The 18,528-nt window shown below is 35.9% G+C and overlaps 3 protein-coding genes and 1 non-coding gene across 5 annotated transcripts; 3 read left to right on the plus strand and 1 right to left on the minus strand.

Moving 5' to 3' along the window:
- The first annotated feature begins 688 nt into the window (after positions 1 to 688).
- LOC110012310 (putative lipid-transfer protein DIR1) lies at positions 689 to 1,378 on the plus strand. Its single transcript, XM_088881306.1, has one exon. The coding sequence runs from the start codon at positions 805 to 807 to the stop codon at positions 1,114 to 1,116; it is 312 nt and encodes a 103-aa protein (XP_088737432.1). The 5' UTR covers positions 689 to 804; the 3' UTR covers positions 1,117 to 1,378.
- Positions 1,379 to 5,551: 4,173 nt separating this feature from the next.
- Positions 5,552 to 8,966, minus strand: LOC105163292 (protein phosphatase 2C 16). Of its 2 annotated transcripts, none has more exons than XM_088882013.1 (5): positions 8,785 to 8,966; positions 7,046 to 7,922; positions 6,533 to 6,853; positions 6,321 to 6,426; positions 5,552 to 6,106 (listed from the first exon to the last, which is right to left on the minus strand). In XM_088882013.1, exons 2-5 carry the CDS (start codon positions 7,913 to 7,915, stop codon positions 5,772 to 5,774), a joined length of 1,632 nt encoding a protein of 543 aa, XP_088738139.1. In that variant the 5' UTR covers positions 7,916 to 7,922; positions 8,785 to 8,966; the 3' UTR covers positions 5,552 to 5,771. The 2 variants fall into 2 exon arrangements, with proteins under 2 accessions (XP_088738139.1, XP_088738137.1); XM_088882011.1 differs by having other exon boundaries at positions 7,046 to 7,988; positions 8,785 to 8,965.
- A 2,653-nt stretch (positions 8,967 to 11,619) lies between these two features.
- TRNAT-AGU (transfer RNA threonine (anticodon AGU)) lies at positions 11,620 to 11,693 on the plus strand. Its single transcript has one exon. It is a non-coding gene; the product is annotated as a tRNA-Thr (tRNA).
- A 2,015-nt stretch (positions 11,694 to 13,708) lies between these two features.
- Positions 13,709 to 17,733, plus strand: LOC105163309 (U-box domain-containing protein 35). Its single transcript, XM_020696523.2, has 8 exons — positions 13,709 to 14,043; positions 14,224 to 14,306; positions 14,484 to 14,605; positions 14,828 to 15,019; positions 15,221 to 15,776; positions 15,860 to 16,387; positions 16,489 to 17,250; positions 17,348 to 17,733. The coding sequence occupies exons 1-8, from the start codon at positions 13,866 to 13,868 to the stop codon at positions 17,462 to 17,464; spliced, it is 2,538 nt and encodes an 845-aa protein (XP_020552182.2). The 5' UTR covers positions 13,709 to 13,865; the 3' UTR covers positions 17,465 to 17,733.
- Positions 17,734 to 18,528: the final 795 nt, after the last annotated feature.

The following is an 18,528-nucleotide window of genomic DNA, read 5'->3' on the forward strand; positions in this document are numbered from 1 at the left end:
GATATATAATTCCAAACATTTCATCAACTACTTTTCCCTTTTCTTTTCTGGTACTATTGTAAGTGCCGTTTTACAGTAAATATGAGGCCAAGCATAGAATATTTTGCTGGCTGCTACTCAAATGTTGACATCTAAAAGTTAAAAATGTTATTGTCCTCTTTCTTTAAGGCTAACAACAACAACTTTCATCACATTGTGTACCATGATCCAAGATCTAAAAGCTTGAAATGTTGTGGAGAAAAAGAAATATATATATGGGTAAGTTACGACAAGCTCCCTTGAGATTGAAACAAATACCTTTCTAAATTAATGACCATATAACAAATACTCTTCGTGACAACCAATTGTAAAGGGTATTTTTTAGACGATCATTAATTTCAGAAAGATATTTATAATTTTCAAATAATTAGAGGGTATTCATAATTATGACAAATGTCATGGGAGCCCGTTGTAATTTACCTTATATATATATATTTAGTTTTTTCGACTTTACGAGAGATGAGGTCCATGAAAAAGATATATGTGGTTGAGGCTTGAGCTGGACGGAGAAGACCTGAAGTCAACCTGACGTATACTCCAACCAATTTACCTAAGCTAAACTGCAAATAATGTGATCATACAGGAATTCACTCTTGTGACCCGCAAATCTCAACACTCTAAGAACTACCGACAGAAGTTACACTGTATCAGCTCTCAACATTATGTCACAAGCCTCACAGCGCTGCCAAGAATTCCTATATAAGCACCATAATAATCCCTCAACCAATGAAAACATAAAGTCAGTAGAGGCAGAGAAGAGAAAAAATGCAGATACCTTTGTTTCAGAAGGTAGCAATCCTGGCAATAATATTGCTGCCAATGATTAGTATTCATGTCTCCTATGCTCAAACTGTTTGTGGTATGTCAGGAGAGGATCTGATGGCCTGCAAGCCAGCAGTGGTGCCACCTCGTCCACCACCGCCATCTGGGAGGTGCTGCTCAGCCTTAGCACGTGCTGATATTCGCTGCCTTTGCACCTACAAGAACTCGAAGCTGTTGCCTTCCCTTGGGATTGACCCAAACCTCGCCGTTCAACTTCCTGATAAGTGCAAGCTCCCTCATCCTGCTCATTGCTAGGCATGAACCAGGACCCTCATGACCTGTGTGCCACATGCCATATATAGTCAATCCTGTTGAGCGTACCTTCAACTTTATGTATTCGATTGGAATAAGCTGTTTCCACCCTTTGTCTTGAAACCTAATTTGTACCCCTGTAGTCATGTTTTATACATAAATTTCCCCTTAAAACTGCCGAATTAGGAGGATTAGATGATATAAGACGTTTATGTAATTTAATCCTATGCTATATCTGGATACTAGATGTGGTCGACTTACCAGACGTTTATCGCCTATTAATTATCTCGCCAAGAACCAGTGAACCACATTAATCATGATCTCGAGCTAAATGTTACCAATCTGTTATACCTCCACTCCTATGCTCCGCAGAACATTTCTTGGAACAAGGTAATCTTTTCTGGTACTTCTGATACACTGTTTTGCCAACTCATCCGACAGTTGCACATATAATCCAGCTACTTTATCCACATGAATCTATATTGAGATGCAAAGAGATAAAACTGCTAGTGTAAGTATCTCAGTCTGTACTATTCATTGTGTCTGAAGTCAAATAAACGAAGAACACAAGTTGACAGATGAAAGACTACGTTGCAGGATTATGTTACAGAAACTCCCCAGACTATAATCTGCAACAGTTTCAAAGGGAGCTGTTCAAGATTTTTGATTCTACAACTCCTAGAAAATACAATCCATTTTGATCAAAATGATCAAGAAATCACCCAACTACAGGGGTTATATATCTAAACCCATAAGTGAAATGTGAAAATTGATTGCCAAAATATGTGTAGGCCAATAGTAAGTGCGCTAGCTACCAAGTAGTATAATAAGTAAATAAAATAATGGGAAAAAAAAAATTTTAGTCCTTTAACTTTGCTATCGATTAATTTTAGTCCTCTAACTTTTGTACTTATCAATTTAAAGTCATGGATTTGCAGAAATGTGTAAATATCGTCCTCCGGTGTACGAAATTGGCAATTGTGGTCGAAAAATAGTATGTGCACTGCACATGCCAATTTTTTTGGGGGATTTTAGTCTTGTGTGGCACAATTGTATGACATGTCATTTGACATGGACATTTTTGGAGGGAAACATGTGAGTTTTTCCCTTCAAACTTAATACCCAACTAACAAAAAAAGGGGGAAAACTAGGCCAACATCATTTTTTTGCAGCTGCCATCTCATTCTCTTGCCATCTTCAACATGTCATCCATGAAAGGAACACTTTTTTGCTATTGTGGAAAGAGAGCAATGGTAAGGACTTCTTCGACTAATGACAATCCAGGAAGAAGGTTCTATTCTTGCAAAGATTACAAGGTAATTCTTTCAATTTTTTTGGTATATTTTCTTGCTCGGTTTTCTTGCACATTTGTTTGAATTTTTTTGCCATTTTCGTGAGCTTGGATAGAGAGAAGGGTGTCGACTTTTTGCTTGAAAAGATCCACCAATGTGTGCACGGGCAAAGATTGTAACCTCTGGATTGCTCGCAAAATATTTCCGATATGAAGCCAAGATTGAAGAATTGAAGAAGGTGGAGGAGGACTATGCTAAAATGAAAACAATTTATAGAAAATGGAAACTTTATAGCAAAGGGTTTGTGCTAAAATCAAAACAATTTAAACAAACCACTGTTGGTCCTCGCAACACACGCCATTCCGATTCAGAGTAAAGGAGAAAAAAAAAACTTATCGTAATCAGGGGGAGGCTCGCCATTGCGAGAAGAGTCGCATCACCACCATTTTCGCACCAAGTGCCACTTCTCAAGCGCAAGGAAATCGGGAGAAAGAAGAGAGAAATTAGGGCAGAGGAGTTTGGGGGAATATGGAGAAATCGTTTGCTGAGACCTTTTTCTTTTCGTTCTCTTTTCTTTTTCTTTTCCCTTAAAGTTATGTCATTACACATTTTTTGCCACATAAGCAGATTAGTAAAAAAAGAATTCCACATTAATGCTTACTTGGATTTTTCCGGCCTAAATCTCCAAATTCGATGGAAAATTGGAAAGAAAACCCTAATTTGGATGACATTTATACCTTTTTGCAAATAAATGACTTTAAATTGATCTGTACAAAAGTTAGAGGACTAAAATTAATCGATGGCAAAGTTAAAGGACTAAAATTTTTTTTCCCTAAAATAATTATCGAAACTATGACTAATCTACGATTATTTGGATGACCGAGAATTAATGGATGGATTATGACTATAAAAAATGAGAATATTCGATAATGAGAAATATGCTAAAGCTATATGTCCACCTAATTGATTCAATGAATGCAAAATCTAGCATATTAATCTAACATGCAAGTGTTTTCATATACTGAGGTTCTTTCCATGTCGATTTGATTCACTCTCTCGGGCTATAGCAAACCTATTGTTACCAAGGAAATAGTGGATCACTCCAATCTAAAACTCATAAAAATAATTTATTAAGATAAGTGAACAACCTATGCAACCCGGTAAATCATGTCTATGCGTGTCAACATATCATTCAATTCACACTACAAATTACCCTATCCACTATGACAAATCCCATTCAAGTTCATCAACATAATTAATTAAATTCAAGAGATGATCAGACTTTTAAATTATAAGAACAAGCACAATAAATTGCAGAGATATGAAAAATAAAGCTATATATTTAATCCGGTAAAAATACTTAGAACATTGTCCGAATTAGGCTTTCCTAAAACCTTACTTTTAGTTCATCTTTATCTAAATCACACACAAACGAGAAAATAAAGAACTCATGGAATCGAAAGTTGGGCGTGATCGGTTTGTCACTTCGGCGCCGGATCTTGCTCTTTCACTCGTCTTCTCCTAGTGTTCTTCAGAATTCTCCAGCCAAAAGAGACTTTTCTCTTGCCTCCTTCCTTCCTTTTATGCTAGTTCTTCAATATGGTAGGAGGGACAAGAATCATGCATTCCATTGACCTTTATTTTCTTTACTTTTTAGTTCTATTCTTATCAAACTTCTCAAAATATTCTACAAGGAAACAAAATAACTCCACAACAAGTTTCATATCAGCACTCAACTTTGGAATCTTCAATTTTCGTTTACTGCATGTTTGATATCCTGTGGGCACGCGTAAAAGAGAAATCAGTTTCTGTCTCACAATTTCTGATAATCCGTGGGTCACGGGTTATTTTGGCAACGCTACTATTGAATTTTTTTTTTCCTCATTTTAGCTCTTTTCTTGCAATTCTCATTCCTTCCACAAAAGCACCTAAAATGTCACGAATACATCCAAGAACAAGCATCACATCACAAAAATATAGGGACATCACTAGAATAATATATCATATAATTTACCCTAATAAAAAAACATCTAAAATAACATCATTAATTTAACTTAGAAAATACCTTGAATATGTCTCTACAATTTCTAGAGACTATTATATCTGCATGGGACTCTTGATGTGACCCAAATTTTATCTTGTATTAAGAGCATGGTTGTAACATCCATATAATAATAATTTATCATGTCTGAAGTACATGAATTACTTATAATTATGTGGTAAAAGATTAAAAATATTCAGTGTGAAGAGTGTGTGTGTCAATTTTATAATACTATTTAAAATAAAAATATTTATAAAAAATATTATTTAATAAAAATACATACAAAATAATAAGCTAGTATTAAATTTATATAAGAAAATTGTGATAAAAAAATGTATGAAAACTAAAATAACAATAACTGTCAAAAGATAGTAAAAGAGTGGAAAGTTATATAAATAAATAAAAACATCAAAGTAGAATTAAAAAGAAAACAGACAGAACAAGGGAGACTCTGAAAAGATAGATTGATGTTTTTTACAAATAAATAAATATTATGATACAATTTGAATTAACTAATTTTATGTAAAAGTACCATTTAGCCCTTTTTTAAGATTTTATTATCTTACTCCTACGTACTTATGATACTTCAGAATGCAATTAATCTATTAAAAAGTAGAGTAATTATTTTATGTAATAAGCTAAGTATCTAATATTTTTAAATGTTCTTTGTTGTTTTATTTTCTGCGTTTAATGCGATAAGCTAAGTATCCAATTCTTGGGGGCAACCTCATCTAAGAAGGTACGGAAGTGGTAAATTATATTAACACTCCCTAATATTGAATTTAATTATGAAAAACATTTTATAATTTCTGCAAAATTATAAATACACATCTAAAGAGAATATACTCATAAAATGTTAATCTAAATAGGAAGTTGTATTTGTAATACCGCCCACTGTCATCATTGCATGTATGATCCAACGACTGATAAACCCTATTGGGAGAATGGGCATGTATGATTCAACGACTGACAACCCTTGTTGGGAGAATGGGCATGTATGATCCAACGACTGACAACCCTTCTTGGGAGGGCGTCGTCGATCCACCGTCAGCATGCCCCGCGACATGGTCTAGATTCCACCACCTTATTCTACCATGATACAACATTATCCAATTTACGTAGGTTTGAATTGCAATGGTGGATAGCCAAAATTAGTACAACAGGTAATTCCTCATTTGTTTCTATATTACATCATAGGACAGCTAATCCTCATACACACTTCAAGCCCATGTGAAAAATTTATGGACCAGTTATGTAATAATGAGGTGCTTCCTTGATACCTGTATCAAACTATATCAGAACCAGTAGTTGTCAACAGGGCGTCATCAAGACTTGCTCTTGAACTTCCTCTGAGCTTTCAGGTCCACTACAATTATGGATATATTATCCTTGCTCCCTCTCTGCATCGCAAGGTTGGAGAGGTACTCAGCTGCCGCTTGAGCGGCCGGGTCGACACCTTGGCCTCTGTTTGCTAACGAGTTAGTTCCGTTCTTTTTGTGCCAGATTAGAATCCGTTTTCTAGCCACTTCGCATACTTCCTCGTTTGTCATGACGTCCCACAAGCCATCGCTGGCCAGAACAAGACACTCATCTTCTCTAGCTCGAGGCACAAACATGACCTCTGGCTCTGGGATGATCCATGGCTTCAAGTATCTGTCACCTGAGATGCAGACCAGCAAGAAATGTAAGGTTGAATAACCACAAGCGGACTAGATAACTTCTTTCACGACAGGGAAGCCGCAATTAATGGGTAGAATGCATTGATAAGAAACATAACAACCAACAAACCAGTGCTAAGAACATAACAGGTAGCAGTTGTACACGTGCATGAACATAGTAAATGACATGACATAGTGGGAATAGAATAGACATACCAATAGACCTAGACATTGCAAGAACGCCAAAAACACGGTGTCCATTCCATTGTATGACCTTTCCTCCAGATGCTTCAATTCTAGCATATTCGTCCTCGCGGTTTGGCTGAAAGAACGAATTAGAAATATAAATAAGGAGGTTATTTGCTAAGACGAGCTATGAAGCGGATCGATGGAGCAAGGGCAAGAGAAGGTAATAAAGATCAGCTTACTTTGTGATCAATGGACAATGCGATCGCTTCTTTGCCACGGTAAAGGACAGCCCGCGAATCTCCACAGTTGCCAACTATTATGTGGGACGATGAAACGACTGCAACCACAGCAGTCGATCCAACCGTTTCCGAGGCAATGGGTGCACCAGTGCTCCCATTCCCCCCGACTTCTTCGTCAACCTTTGCAAAGCAACTGGTGAAGACCTTTTCCCACTGCACCTGCCTCGTGTCTCGGGCGATCCCGTTCATCATATCATTGTTACAATTGTTTAACTCCTCCACCAAAGCCTGATGGACACGATCCCGACAGTAATTTGCAACCTACAAAGCAAGTGGTGCAATAATGAGTTAACTTGTGGAAAACAAACTAATCGTCAACAATGTATCAGACTCCTAAGAGAATAAAGATCAATTTAGGAAAGAAAAGATACATAAATTTTCAACCTAATTAACAATCGAGTGTAACTAAAACCCAAGTCAACATTAGTCCCTGATGAGCAGAGATCAGCGTACCTGAGATCCACCATGACCGTCATAAACCCCGAAAAAATGAGAAGTCAGTTGACTTAAAGTCTGATTTATCCCATCAATTCCTCGATCGCCAATAAACATTTTAATAGGAATTCTCATGAAATTAGGTGCGGTCATAACAGCATCTTCCATCTCCGGCCTATTCCCGCAGATCGAAACCGAACCCCAAACTGGAACACAGTCCAATTCATAAACACTCTTCACACCACCTTTGCTCTGCTCCTTCTGGCTCGACAACTGAACAGCAATTACAGATGCTTTTATTGTAGGTCCACTGGAACTTTCTTCATTCGGTTTACTAGATACTGCCACTGCATCATCCGACACTCTCTGTCGCACACTTCTTTCCTCCACACTGATGACCTTTGCGACTAATTGACCGTTTTCAGTGCCCTCAATTTCAACAGCTATTGGCACACTGATCTCGGAAGCAGCATCTAGAGGCACGCTTATATCTGAAGTAGGATCTAAGGGTAGTAATCCCAGGCTACTTATCAAGCTAGGGTCTTCCACGACCGAGAGAATCTCATCTTCTTCACTTTCCTGAACATCGTGAACTAGCTGACTGTTTTCAGTGATCCCTATTGTCTTTAGTATGTGAAGATCAGCTTTGCTTCTCCCCAGCACTGAAGGGGTTTCATTACTTATATGGCTTATGGAACTATAACCGGCATCCCAACAATAACTGGAATTATCATCCAACATCAGTGCTGGATCCGACAGCAACGTCACCGTTTCTGTCACTAGTTTGAGACGTGCGATTTCCATGTGGTTCGAAATCCCAGAATTTTCACACACAGGATTAGCTAAGCTAAGTGTAACTGCAACTGCTGGAGAAATCTCTTCCATCATTCTTGTTCTTTAAAGCAATAAAGACAAAACGTTGGTAAATCTATTCAGACTCGGAAAGTCGATCTTTTTGTTCCTTTCAAGCAACAAACATCGGAGAAGATTCTTCAATGCATAAAAAGGGATCGATAGTGTACGAATTCAACAACTAAAAGACAATACCCCAACCACGGAGCAGTTGACAAAAGAAGTAAACAAGAGGTGGAACAAGAAGCACAACAAGATTGAAGACAACAAGAAATACAAGACACTGGATTCAACAGTGAAAGTAAAACATCTGGAAATGAAACAGGGATCTTGGGGGAATCAGATCTGGATGTCAAATATAGGATTTACACTTCCAAAAATAGAAAAAATAAAATTAAAACAGGGGATCTAAATATTTCCCATACTCTTTCCTTCTAGAAAAGAATTACCCCCAAGAATACCAAATCTCAACCCCACCACCAACCCTTATATACTTGGGAGAATGGAGAAAAAGGACAAAATCAAACCCTTATCCATAGCTGCTGTTAGAAGAGAAAAGTCATTGAAAGAACCTCGGAGAAAAGGGAAAACCAACCCCCTCAAGATTCACATGGAAACACTTATAGATGCTAACTTTTTTGCCACATGGAGTATGGGTTTCATGGATCTAAGGCAACCCTTCTCAGCCTCTTGAAAATATGGGTTTCTTAATTCCCCTAAAAATCCCCCTTTTCTACAACAACTTCCAATCAAGATTCATTCCTCAAAACAAATTCTTGGTACAACACCAAACCCCAAACTTACACAGCAAAAGGGATCATCACTAACTATTATTACAACATCAAAGAACCAATTTTTCACAGTGGAATTGGATGATCAAAGAGAAGATATTGAAGGGTTCTTACCAAGAATTAGATTGAAACACCACAAACAAGCCAAGAACTGAAAAGGGCTCAAAGTATTCTCAGTATTATTAATGCCCACCTCCCAAGATTAAGATTTTTTTGGTTTTTTTTTTTTTTTTCTGTCACCCCTTTCGTTTCAGAGCTTGTAAGAGAAAGAGAAGTCTGTGGAAAAGCTTTAGCTAATTGTATTGCATCTTCATGGGACACGTGTAGATTCGATTATCTAACTCCAATCAATGCTTCTTTACACCAAAAAATAAATAATAATTATAGAAACGAAATTTGCATTAAATAATAAAAAGAAAACAATCAGACTTAGGATTGTTCTTACAATATTGAAAAGGAATCATGGACTTTTCATGAGACAGAGTTCAAGAAGACCACGTGTCCTTGTTCGAAAGGGAAAGGCTACCAAGTCTTAAAAGAGAAAAATGAATGACAACAATCATCTTACATTACATGTATGGTTGGATTTAAATGGGGAAAGATGAAGCTCCATAGATACACATTCTTCCAAGTAGTTTTGTGTTTGCAAGAACTTGTAATAAGGGCATGATAAGTATACATAGTTATCACATAATTTACATGATTTCCTGCAATGTTTCCTTTTCTTTTATGATTTGCGTCATTTTTATACTTATTTAAAAGTATTTGCTTCATAAAAATAGGTTTCTTGATCAACCAATTTAAGTCGCGATAATTTTTCACTTATACTCAAAAAAAAGAAAAAAAGAAAAAAACATGTTTCTTGATTATTGAGTTGAAATCAAACAATTTATACAATAAATAGGTGCAAGAGTATCATAAAACAAGGGGGGGGGGGGGATTTGGATGATATATGTATGGTTTATTTTATCTTTGTTCTTGGGGTGGGGGTGGTTTGGATAAACTCTTTTGAGTGGGGGTGTGGGTGAAATTGTTAGGTGGTCCAGTGGGATTGGGTTATTTGGCTTTAAGTACAAACTTTATAGTGCCGTGCTACATGTTGCAATTGAAACTTTGGCAAGTCAATCATGTACACAATGTGGATGTTACTTGTACCAATAGGATTTTAACAACAAAGCATTGCTTAGTGGGACATGTGTGTGTTATAATGCACTGCACCCCATGGACCACAATTTTTATATATTTCTACTGAGAAATTATAAATTCATTTGATTCCATGCAGATTTTGGGGATAAATATTTTTAAAAAAATAAAATTTTAATATATAAATTATAGAACTCGTCCCAAACATAGTAATATATAATTTCTTTCAACCTTATAGTTCATTTTAAAATATAAAATCTTTTAATACATCTCACAAGAAAAATAAATAGAAAGAATATTTAGGAAACTCAAAAATAATTAAACGCAAAATTCAATCGGAAGAATTTGTTTGACTTTTTCTGTGTAATTAAAGAATTTCTCTTCAATTTAAATAAAAGTCGAAGTTCCTAACTCTCCAAAAGTTATTATAAACTAAGCTTATAATATATTAAGATATATTAAAATAAATAGTTGTGAAAACCTAATGTATGTATGTGTATGATTGATATCAAAAGTGCAGCAATTATGGAGTTTGGCAAACATTTTAAGAATTGTACGATTAATGGTAGATGGTTGCATGTTCGCCCTCTATTCATCACATGGATTAGGCACACCAACCTTTCTTGTTGCAACTAATTACAATTCTTCCCCATTTTCTTGGGACCAGTATACCAAAATTAGCAACTAAATTCCATTTATTTGTTTCTTGAAAAACGACTAGATGGGATCTTTTATCAAAGTAATTCATATTATATTTTATGTGTAGAGATGTATATATATATATAATTCAGATTGCCTGTATCATTAAATAAATATTATATGAACGTGTTATGTATATGTAAAACAATGATGGGTATTCAGGGGTTCTGGTTTTTTAATGTTTTAAAGAATTGCGGAAAAAATTTATTTATATATATTGGTCCGCAAGTTTTTAAATCTTTTTGGAAATTATACGTAATTTTATTTTTTTTATATATATTGAACCTAATGTATAAATATAATTTCTAGCCCCCCTCAACCTTTTATTATTGGGTCCTTCACAATATAAAATATTATTAAAAAAAACAAGAAACCTGTATAAGAAAAGATCTAAAAAAAAAAAAACAAACAATAATTTGACCTATAAATAAAATAATTACTTTAGCCCATATGTAATTAATGTAAATCAAGACACCACATAATTCAAGATTCAAGGGTGGAAATAAATTGATATATGTATGTGTGTGTGTATATATATATATATGAGAAACGAAAGATATTATTCATGTTTGAGAATGCAAAGGACTATCAAGCTAATTTATCAAGAAAATAGAGGGGCCAAAATGTAATTTATGAAAAATATATTTTGCATCACATTGGGGCATCACTTGCATTTGCTCATCATGTTTGAAGGAAAAACAATAATTACATGGTGACTTCCCTGCATCCATCTCTCAATCAATATAGTAATGTGTCATACCCCACCAGACCATTATGAGTTGACTGAAATAAATATATGCATACATATAATTATAGTTCATTTACACACTTTCATCCACATAAATCAAAAGATTAAAAGTATCCATCAACATAGCAGCATAAGGTAATATTAATGATAAAATATTAAGTAATAATTTAAAAATTATCACTAAATATATATTATAAGTGACACTAATTTTAATTTTATCATCATAGATTTAATTATTAGTGACAAGAATTGTTTATAAAATTATCACTATAAACTATTTGTGATATATACATTTAGGGGTAGCAATTGAACCCGAACCTGACAGAACCCGTCCCATTAAAATTAAAAGTGATATATGAGCTTTCATAGCTCAGTTGGTTAGAGCACCCGTTTAGTAAGCGGGAGGTCTTGAGTTCGACTCTCAATGAAAGCAAGAGAAATCTTAGGCGATTTAAATATACTGAGTGGAAATTGGACTATCAAAGGAAATATTTATTAGATTCATGATTGTTGTTAATTATATCTTTTCCTATTTATGAAAATTACATTTATCGAAAAAAAATTGAAAGTGGGGTGGGTAGTGTGTCCTGAGAGTTAAGACCGGGCGAGTCTCTACTCGCTCCGATAAAATTATTTAATCTAAATTTTATTATTTTTTTATCTTAGTAGAATAAACACTAATAAAATACTATATTATATTATTTATTTATTGTTAGGTCAACAATTGATCAATTAAAAAATTATCTCACAATACTTAATGAGGACGCAGATGGAGAAGTTGTTAGTAAATAGTAATGTATAATTGCTATAAATTGTTTGAATTGTTTTTTTATGAATTATTTTATTTATACTTGGGAATTTATTTTTTGGACTTGAATATTTGAGTTAGGCAATGAACAATTTTATTTGTAATTGATATTTTAATTTATATATATATATATTGTAAAAAAATTTAAAAAATATATTCGGATCTACTAGGTTAGACCCGCACTGACGGATTTTGTATCGGGACGGGACGGGACGGATCTTAGGTCCACCCGAACCTGCCCTATTGCCACCCCTAGTCACATCTACTGCATCCAATTGAAAAGTGTATTATATAAACTTAAACAATCAGTTTGTATATGGTACAAATCTTAGTTAATAGTTAATAAAGGAAGGGTTGTAATAAGTAAATAAATTCATGTTTATTCATAAAGAGGATATGGTCAAGATACGTAATCGTAGTTGTAGATGTTGATGACCTGAATATCAAAATGATTTAACAAGTAGCGGATTACTTAAAAAGTGAGTTTGAAATAAAAATATAGTTCAACACCAACAAAGAGACACTTGCATGATGTCAAACACATTCCACATTATTTGCATGGAAGACGTGACAGGGGATTATATTTTGCACAATATGATGATGTAAAACCAACCAACTAGTTGATTATTCAAATGCGAAATATTTGTTCGACTCACATATTTCAATGAATATTTGTTCATATACGGTGAAACTGCTATGTCATGTCGTGCAACCATATAAATTTTGGTAGCCACCTATAAATTTCATATAGAGTTAATTACACATTATGAGATTAGTTGTGAATGTATACAACTTAGATCACTGATATATTATGTTCATGAGTCATGTGGGCTAGATCAATTGAAAAAAGTCTCAAGATAATATATGAAGATAATACGACTTACATCGTCAGATTAAAGAATGATATCTTAAAAGGGACAGTTACAAACACATATCACCAAAAATTTTCTCCGCTCAGGAGTTTCAAGTGGAAGGCAAAGTTAATGTTAAAACAAAAATGTTCAAGTTAGAATTTAGGGCATCTATTTATAAAGTTATTACCAACAAAAATATTCAAACAACTCATGCATAATATTGATAGACAATATTTGAAAGATATCCGTCTAAATGAGGGGGAAATTATACCACTGTCGTATTAGTTTTTTCAAACAAGATTTTTAACGAAGTATATGTGTATAATAAGAGAGGTACACCCCGGAAGATCATGAATGCGTACCTCCTCTTAATATTTCCCATAATGCTTTTAGGTATAACCTTTTGAATTCTCTCACAATGTTTGTAATTAATTTTAACCTTTAATGGTATGATTGGTAATAATATTTTAGCGGTCTATAAATAGACCACCATGTATCATTTGTAAATAAGAAGAAGAGGAAGAAACAAGAAATAAAATATTACTCTCCAAGTCTATTTTCTCTCTATATTTCTCTTATAAAATTTGGAGAAATAGAACAATAAACTTGAAATACTAAAAATGAGAACTGTTTCTTGAAACTTCTTAATTTGTGATAATTAAAATTTAATATATATATATATATACATAAATATCAAAAAAAGTATGACTAAATATGTGGGGGATGCAATACCTCTAGAATTGAACCCCCAAAATATTGCCCAAAAAACGCACACCAACGAAAATAAACTGATCAAAACTCGCACACAACTTCACAAATTTCGCCAATTACACTAATCCTCTGCGGGTGGAGCTCAACGTCCTTGCATGCATTGCATGGCGGAGCTACCCCGGCAGTGCTGATTAATCAGCCACCACCACGAGGACGACGACCACAACGTGAAATGGCGAATTGCGAGCTGGAATATTCATCGGAAGAAGGTGCACTTTCGACGGTCGTTGCCGTCGACAAAGACAAGAACAGCCAGTTCGCCGTCAGGTGGGCCGTCGAGAATTTGAGGCCGAACAACCGGCAAATCATTCTTGTATATGTTTGCACCCAACAACAAAATTTGCGTCCGCGTAGGGTATTCTTGTTCTATCTTTATACGATGTATTTCTATCAATATTATATGTACAGTTACTGTATTCATTTCTTGTTCTGTAATATATTCTGACATGACATGACAAGATGACCAATCTTTTTAAAAAATACATATACATTTGCATTTTTTTTTTCATTATTTGTTGTTGTTGGTGCAGAAGATGGTGAGGCTCGAAGTCTAAATCAAGCTGAACTGCAACAGTTGTTCCTTCCTTTTCGTGGATTTTGTGCTCGCAAAGGGGTAAATGTTATAACATTTTTCGTGACTTTATACAATCACATATAGACACACACACTAAATAGTTCTCCATCACATTTATCATGTATAGAAATAAAAATTTACTAATTTTAAGGGATTTTTTAGATGAAAAAGGAAAAAGAATAACTGATTTATTTTCGTGATTAATAATGACTTTAGATTCGTGGAAAGGAAGTGGTTCTGCATGCCGTAGACGTCACAACCGCGTTGTGCGAGTTTATAAGTGCTAACTGCATCAATACCATTGTCCTTGGGGCCTCAAGCCGAGGCGCTCTAGCAAGGTATATATATATAAACATACGTCGTACGTGGCAATATATGTTTGTCGCAAGCCTCATTAGAATTTTATGGGCTTATATGATGTTCAAGTATTGTCTTGGTTGGATATGAAAAGAAAGTGCAGACTTCCATTTTAATTATTGGAAATATAAACCTTAAATGTCACAAACTCTAAACCTTATATATTTACCTATGTTTTTCTTTTTGATTGATTTTTGTTTCAGGGCATTTAAGAATACAGATATTCCAACCTCTGTAGGGAAACATGCACCTGATTTTTGTTCAGTATTTTGTGTATCCAAGGGAAGAGTACTCAAGATTAAATGTGCCAAGGAACCTCTCTTTCCCATCACACCAACAACTTCCATGCCCCACAATACTTCATTCTCATGTGATATCCCTCCAAAAGTTCTTGTGTAAGTAATCGATTGTAATTTTACCATGTTTTATGTGCTCTCGAGTACATACATGTACAGTTTGTGTCTGAAAAAAATCTTGTCCAAATAAGAGAACTCGAGCAATCACGGGCTTTGTTTCTGCACACGTTTCATAACTTGTCTTGTAATGTTATGAGCCTAAACGGCTTATGTTTCTTGATTTTCCGTGTCTGATTTTAGACAGGGGAGCTGGAGAACGGGCTCCGACAGATCAGCCTCGGACGGGCAGAGAGGATCACCAGAAAGCAGCAAGAATACTTCATCTCCGAACCCAGGAGACAACATCCGAGATTTTCAGCTAATCATCCCAACCGAAAGGCCTTCTATCAGCAGCACAATTTCACCTCCATACTCAATGAGCAGCAATGATTCGCTTCCCATGCTTCCATGGCGAAAATGGCCCGGGAGTAAGAGCCGATCACCGATGGGATCAGAAAATGTTAGCTTTGAGACTGCTTCCTATAACAGCAGCAACTCAGGGGATCATGTAGGGGCCGGTGACTTTGAATCTGGGCGCATGACTCCACTAAGACGGCTGCCGGGAGGCAAGATGGCGCCCTTCCAACAATCTGCTAACCATCTGAATCTCCGGGCCCGAATGCTGGAAAGTCTGCCTGACTTTTCACCTGGATCGAGTGAACGTTCTGACATGCAGAGTTTCCACTCTGACATCTCCTATGAACTTATGGACAGAATGTCCGACTCGTCTAGGAGTTCTACCTCATCAGTAGCAGCGGTAAGTTGAAACCTTATTCATGATCCACGCGACGACACAAGTCTTTCTGACTATTTTCATGAGTGCGAGAATTTTTGTTCCAGGAGTTAGAGGAGGAATTGAGAAGATTGAAACTAGAGCTGAAGCAGACCACAGAGAGGTACAATGCAGCTTGCCAAGAAGCTGAAACTGCCAAAGAAAAGGTAAGAGACTTAGTCCAGTGGAAATCAGAAGAGGCGAGTAGAATAGAAGAGGCCAAACAATCTCGTGAGGCTGCATTGGCGATCGTAGAGAGGGAGAAGCAGAAGTGTAAGGCTGCACTTGAAATAGCACAAAAGGCACAGCGGATAGCAGAACTGGAGACGGAGAAGAGAAAACGTGCGGAGTTGAAGTTCAAGCAAGAGTCGGAAGAGAAGCAGAGGGCGATGACTGAATTAGCACACAGTATGGTTAGATATAGACATTACGCAATTGAAGAAATTGAAGTTGCAACGAACTACTTCTCCAGTTCAAACAAGATTGGTGAAGGGGGGTATGGACCTGTTTATAAAGCTACCATGGATCACACGGCTGTCGCCATTAAGGTTCTGAAATCAGAAGAAACAGAAGGCCTGAAGCAGTTCCAACAAGAGGTACTTACAGTTAACATTGTAACAATACTTATAAGAACAAAGATCTCACTAGCATACCTGTCCAAGAATGTTCCTGATTCCTCTACTCTGAATATTGACAGGTTGAGGTTTTGAGCAGGATGAGACATCCCAATATGGTTATCCTCTTAGGAGCTTGTCCTGAGTACGGTTGCCTCGTGTACGAGTACATGGAAAATGGCTGCTTAGAAGACAGGCTTTTCTGCAAAGATGGCACTCCACCGTTACCATGGACAACCCGTTTCCAAATAGCTGCAGACATCGCCACGGCCCTGAACTTCCTTCACCATACTAGACCGGAGCCACTCGTCCACCGTGACCTAAAACCGGCCAACATTCTCTTGGACAAGAACTTTGTCAGCAAGATCAGTGACGTCGGCCTATCCAGGCTCGTCCCGCCATCTGTAGTCGATTCTGTTACTCAGTACCACATGACAGCAGCAGCAGGCACGTTCTGCTACATTGATCCAGAGTACCAACAAACAGGAATGCTGGGCACAAAATCAGACATATACTCATTCGGCATACTCTTACTGCAAATTATCACCGCAAAATCTCCAATGGGCTTAACACATCAAGTCGAGAGCGCAATAGAAACAGGGCGCTTCCCAGAGATACTTGACCAAAACATTAAAGACTGGCCAATTGAGGAGGCTTTGTCCTTTGCTAAACTGGCCTTAAAATGCTGTGAACTGAGGAGGAGGGATCGACCGGATCTTGACACCGTGATACTACCAGAGCTTGAACGGCTAAGAGACCTGGGATCACAAATCAAACCAGAAGGGAGAGCTTACTACATGCATTTACAAGGTCCAAGTTCTCTAGCAAGCTCATCTTCAAGTCAGGTCAGTTAGAAACTTCATCTTCACAATAACAGCCATCTACATATCTCTTTCAACCTCTCAACCCATTCACAAAAGCGTATACTCATGATTCATACAGAACACGAGGAACAACTCTGAAACAAAAACGGAAAATCAAAGCAAGAACGAGTCTGGACAGGATGGCAGCACGATTACCTCGGCCTCGGATAATTCTTCAAAGGACAGAAGCAGATGATGAAATAAAGCATCAAAGTGAAGTCAATGAGTGGGTTTTTGCAAGCTTCTCACTCAAAGACTACTTAGATGTTCATTTTCTTTCAGCAGTCAATGTATAAGCTAATAGTTCTATACATAGTTCAAAATAGCGGTATAGGCAGTAATATCGGTAGGCGTTGCTATGCAGCGTATTGGGATATTATCCAGCGATACCATAAAATGCACTATAGACGCTAAAAAGCTCTCAAACTTTTGGAGAATTACAATATCAAATACCATCAATATAAAGTACTGCTCATTACCATATATATATATATATGTATATTAAGACGTTTCAGAATAAAATTTAATAAAACAAAATTAATCTCAAACTTGCATTTGTTAAGAAAAAAAAATATACTTCATTATGCATGTAATAAAAAAAAATTGGATGGAATTTTCTGGAATAGGCTACAAATATGCTAGAATCCTCAATTTTCCCTCCAAAACGAGCTGCCATACTTTTTTTACCACCTAAGCCAGCAGATTTAACGGGCATGAGAGATGTATCTGTTATGCAAACCACCTCATTTATATAGTATCATTTTTTGTCAAGTAGAACCAAAAAAGAACAATCACGAGCATCTCAGAGACGTCAAAAAGGTTATTTTATTATTGCCTTAAACATATAAGTTCTCATTTGTGTATTGCATATAACCAAGAAAATGAAGATGTCAATATGCTTAGAAGGCAAAATGTTGGTAAAAGAACAATAAAGCTCCATAAAAGGGTAACAATACTAGTAATTGCCGTTTTTATGCCTAATATTAAAGTGTTGGTCAAGTAATATATGATACTTTATACGGAAACGGATACACCCTTAATCAAGTATTCACATTTTTATATTCTTCATTACGATCACGCAATATCAACTTTCTTTATATATATATATATATTGCATATGTTTTTTGGGTATTGCTACCTGATGATGTCGCATCAACTTTCAACTAATAGAGCCCATTTTAAATCGAATTTCAAGCATTATCAACCAAAGAAAGCATTAAACTTAATTTATTATATTGATAAATAAAGTTGAAATGAAAT

The sequence above is a fragment of the Sesamum indicum genome, linkage group LG1 (genome assembly GCF_026168435.1).
Source record: "Sesamum indicum cultivar Baizhima isolate 11 linkage group LG1, ASM2616843v1, whole genome shotgun sequence".
Lineage (NCBI taxonomy): Eukaryota > Viridiplantae > Streptophyta > Magnoliopsida > Lamiales > Pedaliaceae > Sesamum > Sesamum indicum.